At 44.9% G+C, this 14923-nt stretch overlaps 1 protein-coding gene across 4 annotated transcripts in view; it reads right to left on the bottom strand.

Annotated features, from left to right (window-relative positions):
* Nucleotides 1-14923, bottom strand: part of CLTCL1 (clathrin heavy chain like 1) — a 103639-nt gene that overhangs the window by 32245 nt on the left and 56471 nt on the right. For all 4 annotated transcript variants that reach the window (XM_049619725.1, XM_049619723.1, XM_049619727.1 and 1 more), the window contains 8 exons: nt 14040-14204; nt 13294-13474; nt 11785-11948; nt 10304-10429; nt 9624-9766; nt 9011-9245; nt 6885-7007; nt 3887-4032 (listed from right to left, as the gene is read on the bottom strand). In XM_049619725.1, the coding sequence (XP_049475682.1) occupies nt 3887-4032; nt 6885-7007; nt 9011-9245; nt 9624-9766; nt 10304-10429; nt 11785-11948; nt 13294-13474; nt 14040-14204 (1283 nt within the window). The remainder of the gene's footprint in view (nt 1-3886; nt 4033-6884; nt 7008-9010; nt 9246-9623; nt 9767-10303; nt 10430-11784; nt 11949-13293; nt 13475-14039; nt 14205-14923) is intronic.

A 14923-nucleotide genomic window follows, 5' to 3' on the forward strand; every position in this document is an offset into this window, starting at 1 on the left:
ATACTTTTTAAAAAACAATTTTTTTAACGTTTATTTATTATTGAGAGACAGAGAGAGAGCACGAGCGGGGGAGGGGCAGAGAGAGAGGGAGACACAGAATCTGAAGCAGGCTCCAGGCTCTGAGCTGTCGGCACAGAGCCTGACGCGGGGCTCGAACTCACAAACTGCGAGATCATGACCTGAGCTGAAGTCGGACGCCCAACCGACTGAACCACCCCAGTGCCCCTATACTTTTTAATACACTCATTTTTTATATATACTTAAAAAAACCTTTTTTCAAGTTCATTTATTTTGAAAGAGAGACCAAGCAGGGTAGAGACAGAGAGAAAGATGGAAGAGAGAATCCCAAGCAGGCTCCACACTGCCAGAGCAGAGCCCTGACCTCAGCCAAAATCAAGAGTTGGATGATTAACCAACCACCCAGGAACCCCTTATGTATACTTCTTAATATACTCATTTTTTAAAAAAGCTTGGCCCCTCAACGCAGGGCCCAAACTCACAATCCTGAGATCAAGACCTGAGCTGAGATCAAGAGTCAGATGCTTAATGACTGAGCTATCCAGGCACCCCTAGTATATTCATTTTTTAAGCTAATTGTTCTATTAATTACCTGGAGAGGTATGTTAAGATCTCCCCATATGGTGAATTTGCCTGGGTCTTCTTACAGATTTGTCACTTTTTGCCTGACATATTTTGAAGCTCTATTATTAGGTATATACAAGTTCAGAATTATCTTTCTGGTGAACTGAATATTTCATCATTCTATACAGTAGTCCTCCACATCTGTGGGTAATACATTTTAAGATCCCCCAGTAGGGGTTTGAAACCACAAACAGGGGGCGCCTGGGTGGCTCAGTCGGTTAAGCATCCGACTTCAGCTCAGGTCATGATCTCATGGTCCGTGAGTTCGAGCCCCGCGTCAGGCTCTGGGTTGATGGCTTGGAGCCTGGAGCCTGCTTCCGATTCTGTGTCTCTCTCTCTCTCTGCCCTTCCCCCCGTTCATGCTCTGTCTCTCTCTGTCCCAAAAATAAATAAACGTTAAAAAAAAAAAAAAAGAAAAAAGAAACCACAAACAGTACCAAATCCTATTTTTTGTTATTTTTTCCTGCACATACATACCTATGATAAACTTTATTTTTTTTTAATTAAAAAAATTTTTTTAATGTTTATTTATTATTGAGAAACACAGAGTATGAGCAGGGGAGGGGGCAGAGAAAGGGGGAGACACAGAATCCAAAGCAGGCTCCAGGCTCTGAGCTGTCAGCACAGAGCGCAACGCAGGGCTCGAACCCACAAACTGTGAGATCATGACCTGAACCGAAGTCGGTCACCTAATCAACTGAGCTACCCAGGCGCCCCTGATAAACTTTATTTTTTTATTTTTTATTTTTTTTTATAAAGTTTTTTTTTTAACGTTTATTTATTTTTGAGACAGAGAGAGACACAGCACGAACAGGGGAGGGTCAGAGAGAGGGAGATACAGAATCTGAAACAGGCTCCAGGCTCTGAGCTGTCAGCACAGAGCCCAACGTGGGGCTCGAACTCATGGACCGCGAGATCATGACCTGAGCCGAAGTCGGCCGCTCAACCGACTGAGCCACCCAGGCGCCCCGATAAACTTTATTTTATAAACCCCAGGCACACTAAGAGATTAACAACAATAACTAATAATAACATAGAACAATTACAATATATCATAAATGAAAGTTAGTGAATGTGGTTTCTTGCTCTCAAAATATCTTATTGTACTGGACTCAGCCTTCATCTTGTGATGAAGTAAGATGATAAAATGCCTAGGTGATGAGATGAAGTGAGGTGAATGATGTAGGCATTGTGACACAGTGTTAGGCTACTACTCTACTTCTGACACACTGTCTGCTTTCAGATGGACCATGGTTAACCATGATCACTGAAACCATAGGACATGACATCACGGGTAAGTGGGGGACTACTGTACTGGCTCTTTTTACTTCAACAATGGTTTTTACCTTAAAGTCTATTTTGTATGATACAAATAAAGACCTTATAGTATATACATATAAACATAAAATGTCATAGTATATTAACATACAATGTCAGTATAATACCAGAATTTTTAGGTTTGCATTTGCCTACCTTTATTTTTTTATTTCCAACTTCTCATTAACCTTATGTTATACACTCTGAGTCATATCATCCCATATCCTTTGGCTTCTACTGAAGCTGCTCAGAAGTCTGCTAATTCATATTTCTTTATAGGTAATCTATCTTCTCTCTGGGTGCTTAAAAAAGTTTTTGTTTTTGTTTTTTGATGTCCCACAGTTTGCTATAATGTGTGTAATGGTGGTTTTAAAAAATTAATCCTCCTAGGGTGCCCGGGTGGCTCAGTTGGTCGAGCTTCCGACTCTTGGTTTCAGCTCAGGTCAAGATCTTGAAGTTCATGGATTTGAGCCACACACTAGGCTCTGTGCTGACAGCATGGAGCCTGCTTGGGATTCTCTCTCTCCCTACCTCTCTGGCCCTACCCTGCTCACATGCTCTCTCTCAAAACAATAACTTTAAAAAAAAAAAACCCTTAAAAAAATTAATCCTCCTTGGGATTTGCTGGTCTTCCTGATATTGAGAACTAAACTATCAGTTCTGTTAAAATCTCCATCATTTTCCCTCCAAACAGTGTCTCATTCCCTGTTCTCTCTGAGGCCCTGATTAGGTCTTCCTTTAACCTGTGCACCTCTTAAACTCTTTCACATTTTCCATCTGTGTGTCTTGGCTACATTCTTGCAATTTCTTCACATCTATCTTTCCATTCATTTATTCTCTAATGCCACTAAACCCATTTAGAGTTTACTTCAAATCCAACTATGTAAATTTATTTTTATTTATCAAAGTTATCTGGCATTAAAAAAAATCTGCTTGATATTGTTTTTGGGTACTTAAACACATTACATTCAATTTTATATTCTGTGCCTGATAATTCCAATACCCATAGTCCCTTTAGGCAGATCTGAGTCTACCCTGTTTTATTGCTAGTTCTTACTAATAGAGCCTTGTTTCCTTATGCATTTTTTCAATATTTTTACTATTAGCTCATTATTTCTTGGAATGTTATCTCAGAATTCTCTGAAGCCTTGTTACAAGGCAGGCTCTTCTTCCTCCTTTTTTTTTTAATGTTTACTTATTTTTGAGTGAGAGAGAGAGAGCATGAGCAGAGGAGGGACAGAGAAAGAGGGAGACACAGAATCCAAAGCAGGCTCCAGGTTCTGAGCTGTCAGCACAGAGCCCTACGCAGGGCTTGAACTCACGAACTGTGAGATCATGACCTGAGCCGAACTTGGACGCTCAACCAACTGAGCCGTCCAGACACCCCTGATAATGAATTTTAAAGTGGAGATAAATGCTGGATGTGACCATACTGAAGCACATTTTATTACTTCCAAGGTGTCTGTCCATGCTGTTGTTTCTGCCTAGAATGTTCTTCCTACCCAAGCTCCTACTCATCATACTTCTACATTACATCTCCAGCAAATCTTCCCTAATACATGCCCAGATTTAATTTTCTTGACATTTGCTTTGAAACTTTTGTTAATGATTTCAAGAGTTTAACATACTTGGGACATAGTAGCCCCTAATGAATATTAGTTCCCTTTCTTAGCAGTGAGGTTAAAGAACAATGCAGGCCAGAGCAGCAAGAGGAAGGACAGTGTCCTGGAAAAAGCAGGATTTAGGTTGGGTTAGAAGATACAGGTAGGTCTGAAGATACAGAACACAGTGAGAAGACTGGCTACATGTCTGAGGAGCAGCCAATAAGGCTGGGCAGATAAGGTGAGACAAAACTGTAATGAAAAGTGAACATCAGGCAGGTGCTTGAATCTGACTGAGTTAGCAGCTACCCTCAGCATACCCTCACCTGTGCTCACTAAAGACTGAGTTATCCAGAACAATCTTCTCCAGCAGCTCAATCAGTTCATTAGGCAGATCAGCTGTCATGAAGGCCTTGACAGTGACTGAGACCTCTTCAGGATCCTGTGTTTCTGACAATGCTGTCTGTACCACCTGGTTTTAAAAATCATTTGAAAGAACTTGGTTAGTTAAGTCAATTCAAGACTATCCTTGAAGTTAAACAGAAGGGAAGGATACCTCCATGGTAGTCTGAAACAGACACAGGAGAACATAGGAGATTTCTCAAGGCAAAAAGAGAAGCTTGTCTAAAGGCATTAGTTTCAGGGATTCTGTTTGCTTTATTTTGGCAGTTAGTTTTTCTCTAATTGGGGTTAGACTCATCTCTGCCCCAATGACCATACTGTAAATTTACTCCAAAGCCAGTAAGAGTGCACTAAATAGGAAGCTGAAATGCATGTTTGCTTTCATCTTTGTTTGTTTGGTTTTTTTTTTTTTTTGGTCACTGTTCATAGCAAAATGGCTTCCATTTCTGTAATGAAGACACCACTCTTTTTTTTTAAATGTACTTTTTTTTTCTTTTTTAAATGTTTGTTTATTTTTGAGAGGGAGAGAGTGCAAATGAGGGAGGGGCAGAGAGAGGGGGACAGAGAGCCAGAAGCAGACTCTGCACTGACAGCAGTGAGCCCTACGAAGGGCTTGAATTCCTGAACCACAAGATCATAACCTCCTAAGTCTGATGCTCAACTGACTGAGCCATGAGCCACCCAGGCGCCCGTGAAGACACCATTCTAATGAAGGTCTTGCTAGCCTAGAGCACCACACTGCTGAGGTCCAGCCCACTTCCAGGCATGAAGTAGAATGTACCCTGCACTACAGAGCCCTCAGAAGCACGCCCTTAGAGAAAGACTGACAAAAGCCTGGCCATACACCCCTCATCCAATTATGGGTGTCTCACCTACAAGAAAACTCACAACTGGGGGAAAAGACGTTTCTTTCTTTCTTTTTTTTTCCTTTTAATGTTTATTTATTTATTTTGAGGGAGAGAGAACATGAGCAGGGGAAGGGCAGAGAGAGGGGGTGAGAGAATCCTAAGCAGGCTCCGCGCTCTTAGCACAGAGCCCGATGTGGGGCTCCAACTCATGAACGATGAGATCATGAACTGAGCTGAAATCTAGTCAGACGCTTAAATGACTGAGCCACCAAGGTGCCCTGAAAAGACATTTTTCTAAAGAGTACACTTCCCAAATAACAGCAGGCTAGATGGCCAGCTTGTTCTCCTTGTGTTTTGTGCCAGGGGCCTTTGGTGACTTCGGGATCAGTTTTGCCAAGTTTCTGGTGTTCATCAGGGGTAGGGAATAGCAATGCATTAATGAGAGAGAACAGACAGCTCAGAGAAGGTATGACACAGCTAATATGACATCTCTGGCCATAAACTTTCACCCTGCAAACAGGAGGGCTGCAATGGAACCAGAATCAAAGTCAGCCCAGTTCACCTTGCAAGTGGCCACTGTATACTAAATGGCACCATAAAATACAAAAGTTCTTCTGAGGAGTTTATAATAATCCTAACAGTTATGCAGAGTTGTTTGAGAAAAGGGGCTATCAGAGAGATAATTAAAAGGGTATACTTGAGGGAAAAGAGAAGTGTGACAGCACACAGAATTCATCCAGAGTAGGAAGTACCATTTCCTGCCATCATGGTATCTGCCCATTCTTAAAAACCTTAAGAGTACTTTAAATACACACTGGTTGTTTTAAGGGCAAAAATATATTTTTACCATCTATTTGAGTCAACAGGATGCCTAACCTAAGTTACCTCAGGAAGTTGCTTTTTCTAAGTAAACTTTCCATAATAAGCTTCTACTACAGACCTAAAAGCAGTCTGCCACTGCCATCATGTGGTCCCTCTAATTAGAGAGGCACAGTAGGTGAATGCCTCCAGGAGGCGGCTATGAATATTCAGTCACAGCAGATATAATGAGAGCACCAGCAGCTTCACAGACACAGGGAGACCAAAAGGTACCTGCTGGCTTCAGTTCAGTGCAGTGTTAAAGCTGCTCATCCCTGTGCCAATGCAACATAACCTACAAGACATGCCAGGTCAACACCTGGAGAAATACCTGTTGTCTGCAAATTTGTAGATCTCTAGCAGAATCTAAACCTACTCTGTCCCAGGCCCTTTGCTGCTCAATGTCTTTGTCAAGTCTCGATGAATCTGAGAGATGGGTAAGTCCAAAGTTAATATAATAAGATCCAAAATAACACAGGCTTCTATCCATCTAAAAGCGTTCCAAAATAAAGTTAATTAAGAAAAGGATAATGGCACAGACATGAGGAACAGTGGACAGAAAACAAGAAGGTGAATTTAGTGGAGATACAGGTGAAGCCCAACAAGTGTACCTAGTGGTTGGTAATGCATACAAAGGAGTCGGGGCACTTTAGCTGATCCACTCAGGACTGGAGCCCACTTGTTGGGACCAGGATATTGTTCCTACTTTGATCTTAGCCCACTTCCAAAAAGTGTGCCCAGCAGACAGTGAGGATGGTGAAGTACCATCTGCTACCCGAAGCTTCAGGAAGCCCAGTGAAGCCTGCCAGGCTGCACCCAGGAAGAGCCCTGGCCTTGGCATTGTGCCCCAGCTCCGAGAAGGTGCTGGATGGTCACAAGGGTGCAGGGGTTCCTCAACAAAGGCAGATCTAGCTGAGACAATCTTGAGAGCCACTTATCTTGTGTCAATGGGGACTGAGCTAAAAAAATACTAAGGATCCAGCATGCAGTCATGCCATTAGATATTCCTTTTACTGGGGCAGCACATTCCCGCTTTGGAGATCAGGGCCAACTCTACTCTAATCAATGAACAACTCCAGAGAAGATTCACAAGATTGTCTGGTCATGCATCTAAAGATGTTTCAGACATAACGTCACAACTAGTCACTTTGGCCACATGATAATGAGAAGGCAAAACACAGGCATGCATATATACACTCCCATTTCCATTCCTCACCTGGTCAATCAGCTGTCGCCTGGAAGGGTTGGTCTCCTCAAGGACATGAGCCCAGAGCTCTGGATCTTTCCTGCGCACCAGGTAACGGGCCTCACTTTTGAACAGAGAATTCTCATTGCAGACCTGAAATGAGCATACTAGTGTGTGTAACACAAACAGCCAACCAATGGACATTATGTGGGGGACCCACTCCAGTCAGTTCCCTCTGTCCCTGACACTTGTTTGGTGTCAGTTGGAACCCAAGCGAGTAATAGGACTTCGACACAGGATGAGCAGCATCCCAAAGGGGTGACAATGAACTCCTCAGAGCAATATGTTACCTCAAAACATGAGTTTCTCAGTTTACAACAACTTAAGAGTGGGTATGGGTGTGTGGCAGCTCCTCTCAACATCAACCTGTTGCCCTAAAGTGGTGCTGCCCAGAACTTTCTGAGACAATAAAAATGTTCTAGGTCTATGCTACGGAATGCAGTGTAGGAAAGAGAAACTAAGTTTTTAATTTTTAGCTAATTTAAATTTAAATAGTCACCATCTCTAAAGTGTTATCAGAATAGCCCAGAACTGATATAAAACAGCATATATGCTATAGTATTTCAAGGCCTATAAACTTTCTTTATTTTTAGAGGGAGAGGGAGGGGGGAGAGAGAGAGAGAGTGCACACATGCACAAGTTGGGGAGAGGGGTAGAGGGAGAGAGAGAATCCTAAGCAGACTCCACACTTAGCACAGAGCCTGACATGGGGCTTCATCTCACAACCCTGGGATCATGACCGGAGCCAAAATCATGAGTTGGATACTTAACCGACTGAGCCACTCAGGCATCCCAAGGCCTATAAACTTTAAAATATGCTTTCATTGATCGAACTTGAGACCCTTATTTTAGTGCTCTAATACATCTCCAAGAAACCAAACACCACTGGAACATTTCAATGTGTGAGACACTTGCTAAGGCCTGGTGGGAATCAGACTGGCTGGGTACCAGATGCCAGGCACAAGGCTAAGTGTGTGTGTCCACACACTGCGTGTGTGTCCACAGGCTGTTCACACATGCATGGCATGAGGCCAAGAGCAGGCCTACTCTGGCCTGCACTAAAATCTTACTTCTCCTTCTGATACATCAGACCTTAATGAACATTTTTTTTCTTGTCTGAATTCTGCCTTACTAAAAGGCGATGTCTACTGTATATCACCAGATAGGACAGATGGGTGCAAAGATCCCTGAGAGGTCACTGAACTGAGCTTTAATAAAAAGGTGGTAAATTCAGCCAAAATGTGGCTTATGGTATCAAACTAAAGTCCCAACTTCACACAAACCTGCTCCCTCGAGGCAGGTGCTATGTTAACCCAGCCTGCCACTTGGATGGCCAGTGTCAAAAGCCAGAGCAGGATGAGAAACTGTTGCACTGCTCTTGAGTTTTGGCTCTGTATGCTTGACTCTCCTTCCCTAGTTGCTGAGTTTCTACCATGTTGTCAGATATTCTGAGATGCTCAGGGCAAACAGACCAACTGCCTATGGATCTTACAGTCAAACAAACATTGGGTACACCTACATGAGATTTCTGGAGTTTTAGGTCACTATTTGATACTTAACTAACTGAATACATGTAGAGGCAAGCCAGGACTGAGGAAAGTAGACCTGGGGGGTTGTTCCAAAGAGGGGCCAGAAAGAGCTCTGAGGTTGGGAAGAGTTGGTGAGGGCACGTGTAAGAAGCTGCCCTAAAAAGAAGAGCAGGTAGTACAAGGGCAAATGGGACAGAGGCATCCAGTATAGAAAGGCAAGAGGGGAGGCAGTCAGACTGGTGAGGACAGGGTTGCAGTTCACAGAGGACCTCCTGAGTCAGGCTAACAGGTTGAATTCTGCCCTCGGGACATTAGGTAACAAGGAGGACTGCAGCAGAAGGCTGACAGGTCAGACTCAGGGCCAGCCACACCTATAAGTACAATATACAAACAGGGCATAAGCAGGTAGCAAACAAGGCATCTGAATTAAAAAGAAACCAAGTTGTTAATAGAAATGTAACAAATGACCTGCAATTGTGGGGCTCAGAGGAGGCCCTCATGAGCCCCCACAGAGCCTGCATTTGAAGCCAGAGCAAAACCTGGCAGTTAAGTCTATCTGCTGCCCACCTTGATGAGCTCAAGGTCACACTGCCCCCGCTCATAGGCAACGCAGGCCAGATGTGGGTCCCGCTTCTCACAGTAGCGGCCCACCACGCGGCTGTCATAGTAAGCATTTTCTCTCAGGAAGCGCTCGGGGCTGTTGTTGCTGTCGATGTAGATCTTGGCAAGAGCATTGTGAGTGGCAGGCTCTTCACAGCCTTCGTGACTCCGGGACTCCAGCCAGGGAAGAAGCAGCTTTAGCCTTTGAAAGAAGGAAGAACACCGTAAGCGTCTCAAAACTAACATTCAAAACCTCCAGGGCAGACCCTGAACTGTGAAGGTTGCTTCTAGAAACAAACAAAAATCTCATTCCATTAACTTCAGGTTGTTCTAGGGACCAAAACAGACTTGAGTTCCAAACTGATTTCAATTGTTAAGTTTTTCCCAAAGATCTGCAATACCAATAGCAAGTAACTCACTACTGGATCTAAGATTTGTTACAAGAAAGACCAGCTACAGAGACAGTCAGTCTTGGGGCCTGGAGGCTAACTGAAAAGGGCTCTCAGGAAATCAGTCATAGGCTTAACCACAAACACTAGAACCCAGGGGCAAGAGAAGATACCGAGCTAGGATCCCTTACCTGTTTCTTTTTTCTACTTCAGCCACCAGCTCATCAGTGGAAAACTGTCCTCTCACCACCATGATTAAGTTTTTAATTACTTCCTCAGAACAATCCACATCAAGCAGCCCTCCAACCACAGCAGGGATCCGGCTAGGGTTGACCTAGAATGGTCAAGGTGGTGACTTCAGTGCTGCAGGCACAGGTCACTGCTACAAGTCCCCAAAGATTTGGACAACGTGGCTGTCTGAAAGAGCTCCTGTGGTAGATGGAATGCAAACTGTGAAGCTCTAGTCCCTAATGTGACTGTATTGGAAGAATGGCCTGGAAGGAGATAATTATGGTTCAGTAAGGTCAAACGGTAGGGCCCTAATCAGAGAAAAGGCCATATAAAAAACACAGTGAGAAGCTGGCCATTTGTAAGCCAAGGAGAGTGGTCTCAGGAAGAACCAACCCAAGGTGGTAGGGTCAGCACCTTGATCTTGGATGTCTATATTCTAGAATTGTTAGCAATAAATATCTATTGCTTAAGCCACCCAGTCTGTGGTATTCTGCTATGGCAGCCCAAGCTTAGATACCACCAGTCTCAGATACATTCAGGGGTCAGAGGCAGCCTCTCAGGTATAGACTATTACCAGCAACCAAGGCACAAAGGCAGCCGGGTGTCACCTGGGAGCCGGCAGTGATGGTCCCAGCAGTACCTTCTGAACGTAGATTTCGATGTACTTCTGCAGGTTGTTGCGGTATAAGTACAGGACAAGGTCATGTACAAAATCAAACCGATCACACACGATGATGAGAGGAAGCTGGTCTGTGAGCTTGGCCTCCTGTGTAATGAAAAGCACAGAACAAGGCAGGCAGTGAAGACCCCACAGAGCTAGATTGCAGGGACCATGAATCAGCACAGAGATGGCACTGCTTCTGTTAGCAGAGTGGCCCCAAGGAGACTCAAGGGTGAGACTTTGTTCTAGACATGCTGTTGTTTTAAGGTACATGTATTTGCTTTTGGGGATAAGGTGTTTGTCTTGGGAAACAAGTAACAGAAAGACAGTACTATTTGGTTAAAGAAGAAAAGAGCTCTGCTAAATTTGGCAATAACATTCCAAATTAGTCCAAAAGCCATTACCTTTTGGGTTAAGACAAGCAGCTCACTCATTATGTATAAATCTGACCCAGACCAGGCACCAGAAAAAGGACCACTTTTGAGAACACTTGCCGGTAAGGGCTGCCTTTCTGGACAAGCAGCCATACTCTATGGAACATCGGCTGCCTGTGCAGGGCGCTGTTGCCTACCCTGCAGTCCACCACAATAATGCCTCCCCTCATTTGGCCATACCTACATGACACTTCTCAGGTTCTCTTGCACCCTTGCAGTTCTGGGTGTGGCCATATGTTTCCTCCAGTGGAATGAGAATTGAAATGGCACATGCCACCTGCAGCCTCACCCATAAAAACCACCTATGCCAGGGGCGCCTGGGTGGCTCACTCAGTTGAGCATCGGACTTCGGCTCAGGTCATGATCTCACGGTCTGTGAGTTCAAGCCCCGCGTCTGGCTGTGCTGACAGCTCCGAGCCTGGAGCCTGCTTTGGATTCTGTGTTTCCCTCTCTCTCTGACCCTCCCCCATTCGTGCTCTGTCTCTCTCTGTCTCAAAAATAAACATTAAAAAAATTTTTTTAAAAACCACCTATACCAGCTTCTCTGAATTTTCTTTCCTTCCAGTTGACTAGGAAGGCAACTCTCAAGGTTGTAGGCTGAAGATGGCAAAACAGCCATCAGCCTAGTCCTTGAAAGGTGGTGGGAAAGCCACCCACTTACCTCTACACCCACCCCAATCTGTGCATCAGGAAGAAATATACTTCTTGCTTTTTATGCCACTAGCACTGAGTAGCTTATTTGTTTCTGTAGACTTTCCGAACCTAATTAACAGGGGCACAGTTGGGATGTTGCTGAAACATAATGCATCGATAAACTAACTCCCTCTATTCACACAACAGATAATTAAGAGTACAGCCTCAGGGGCTGTAAAATTAACAGTGGACTCCTATAAGAATTTTAGGCCAAAGTAGAGCTCTGCACTAAGGATCCAGGGAACACTGGTAGAGACAAAGCCAGCTTTCCAACTCTTGGGCAGCTGGCTGATGGTTTGCTCAAGGAAGGAGGCAATGCCAGGACACACTCACCTTCAGAAAATTCTTCACCCGCTCTGGGTTGTAGCAATTACTCTCCCGGCATATCCTCTCCACCTCCTTGATCTGTCCTGTCTTACAGGCAGCCTGAATGTATTTCAAGTGCACATCTGGATCTTGGCTGAAGTTCACAATTGAGCCCAGGAAGTAGAAGAGGCCTACAAAGAGAGACTGTTCCATCTTACGCCCTCATAATATCCACCTGCCTTCTCCACAGTCACAGGCCACTTTCCCTTGGCAGCCCAGCCCACAACAACAGTGCTTCAGTCTCCCAGCACCCATTACCCACTCACAACTTACAAAATCTATGTGAAGTTCTTTTGCTTTGGCATCTCCTCCAAATAGCTGGTCAGATTTCCATCAAATTTGGGAGGGATGTTCTTATGTTCTTGTGTGAAATACTATGTGTATATGGAATCCATCTGGGGGGGGGGGCGCCAGGCATACCCTAGGTGGTTATCTTCAAGAATAATTCAAATAGGCAACTTAAGAGGGCTGTGTGACTGCTGCTCTAAAAAGAAATGCCAGGGACAGGAAAGCAGAGGCTTCCAATGGGAGCCTCCAAACAGAGTCTGCTCCCTGACATCGAGCTGATGGCACACATGGAGCCACTGTGGACTGGGGTGCATGGTGAGTCACAGAGCAACACTGTTCATCAGAAGCTAACCATCTCCTAACTGTCACAGGAGCTGGCCAGGAGGTACTGGTGACAACAGCAGGACAAGATACACCAGAGAAGACCACTATCCCTGAGGAGGAGGTCATCGGTTATAACCTGAGGAAGGAACCAGAACCCTGAAGGCAGACAGTTCCCACTAACCTTACTCTATTGCCATCTCCCCGCCCAGTGCAACCTAATTCCTGCTGCAGCCTTTCCTGCAATGGTGTCTTGTGACAAGGGCAGCTCCCTGAAGGCAGCTTCACTCCTCTAACATCCCAACCTCACTGGGCACAGGGCAGTGGCTTAACACCTCACTGGACAAATGCTCTGCTTCTATCGCTGCCCCAGCCTGCCCCCAAGAGACCCTCATCTGGGAAAGCCATCCTCCTACCAGCAAATTCTTGGTGTGATGCCCACAAGAGGGCAAAGTAAGCCAACCACAATCAGGCCAGCCAGCCTAGCAGCCACACATTGCTCAGCCACCATGGGACTGTTACTCAGGGGAAGCCAAAGGGGCCACCCCTCAGAACCATGCACTCTAGTGCCACCGGCTCAGGCTTATTGGTGAACTCTACAGCAGACTGTGTGACAGATGCTCAGTTCTACAGAGGCTCCAGGGACACAAGGGGGATTCTAAGTGTCCCCACCCCAATGCCAACCAACTAAATGCTTCCTTTGCAAATGCCAAAAAAGCTACCTAAGCTGGGTAACACACTAGACAGCAGAAATCTTCTGCCATTGACCAATACATTGGCTTGGCTTGAAGGAAGTCTGTGAGGCTGGGCAGGCAGACACCAACACCTGAGCAGAAGGTGCAGTCGGCTGGAGGGTGTGAAGTTTACCTTCGTAACTCTTGAAGGATTCAAAGAGCTCCACCAGGGACTGTGTGCCCAGCTGCTCATGGTACTTGGAGGCTACCTGCACACACAACTGAAGGTTCTGTCTGATGCTGGCAGACAGCAAAGCATGCAGACACGCCAAAGAATCCTCCACTGACAAGGAGCCAAAGAAGCTGATGAGCCACTAGGAAGCAAGGAAGAGTTAATCCACAACTAAGTACCATCCTAGATGTTTCCAACACTGGCAAAATAACTGGATCAATTTTTCCCACTGAATGTCAAAAATATAAAGAATTTTCACTTAAAAGGACTGTGGTAAAAAAGTAAGAGCTGGGAGTAAACTCAGGATAACTAACCTTAATAGTCATCAAGCTGTCACACACCCTGCAAAACCCCACAGGTGATACTAAAACTTATTCTGTAAATGTAAATGTAATACCTATTAGCTTCTGCTAATAGTTTCAGACAATCCTGCTAGAGCTGTCAATGTTAATAGGTTTTCTCTATTAGGCTAAGTCAAAGGTAGAAAATTGAAAGAAAGAGGTAACGTGGGTCCGGATGCATGGGTGAGCAAGTGAAGCTTGTGTGTGGGTTGAATGAAAACTGTGTATAGTAGTGATGAGGCTCATGCACAGGGAATACACATGCCACAGTCCCACAACCATGGACACAGGAAATTTCAGGAGCATGTGACCCTAATGACAGATGTGTGCCAATCACAACAGGAGTGCCCCAAGGGTGCACCATACCTCAGGATTGAGGAGGTGAGTGTGGACCACAGCCCTCTTGATGTCATATAAGTCAGTGTAGTGCTCCAGCGCACGCTGCAGGAGGCCTGCCTTTTCACAGAGCTGGGCGATGTGGGCCCGATCATAATGAGTAAACATCTGATTTCCAAGAATGGCATCTGCAACCTATGAAATGGTGACGTCAGGAAGAAAAACTGAACAGTGGCAATAACTTTTTAAGAACAGCTGCTCAACACCCCCACGACACAGCTCCAGAACAGTGCTCATGAAACAGAAGGGCTTCACAAGGTCTAGATCCTTGCCCACCTCTGAGCAGAGCCCTAGCCATCCTTCCAAGTCACCTGGGCCTCTTCGAACAAGGCTCTGTCCTCCTAGGTGCAGAGTCAGATGTGTATAATAAGGCTGAGGCCTTGCCCTAAAGCATGTTACTGGGATCAGTACAGGCTATTGTTCCGACTTTTCAGCCATCACATTTGTACAGTTTTCTATGGCAAGGTCATGGTCAATGTGAGGGCGTGAGTCTACGAAGGCCTCCTTCTTTAATGAGCTCAATCGTTGGACTAGCAACAGTCACGATTAGACCTGGAAGTAATAAATCCTACTGGTGTTCACAAAATTTCTCCACTTGGTTAAAGGCAGAATTAGGTGTGTGTGGGGATGTCTGAAAAACAACTAACCCTCCTGGAAAGAATTTTGATGAGGCTTAATATCATCTTTAAATAAGCAACCTCTGGACTAAGAATGAGTGGGTCAACAACCAAACTTGACTCTCAGTATCTAATAAGTAGCTAGTCTTGATGAGATACACACTCTTTCCCATTTCTTCCAGGATATGGAGCACAAACCAAGTACATGGTGACCACAGACCTAGCCTAATACCATGT

Source organism: Panthera uncia, assembly GCF_023721935.1.
Source record: "Panthera uncia isolate 11264 chromosome D3 unlocalized genomic scaffold, Puncia_PCG_1.0 HiC_scaffold_8, whole genome shotgun sequence".
Classification (NCBI taxonomy): domain Eukaryota; kingdom Metazoa; phylum Chordata; class Mammalia; order Carnivora; family Felidae; genus Panthera; species Panthera uncia.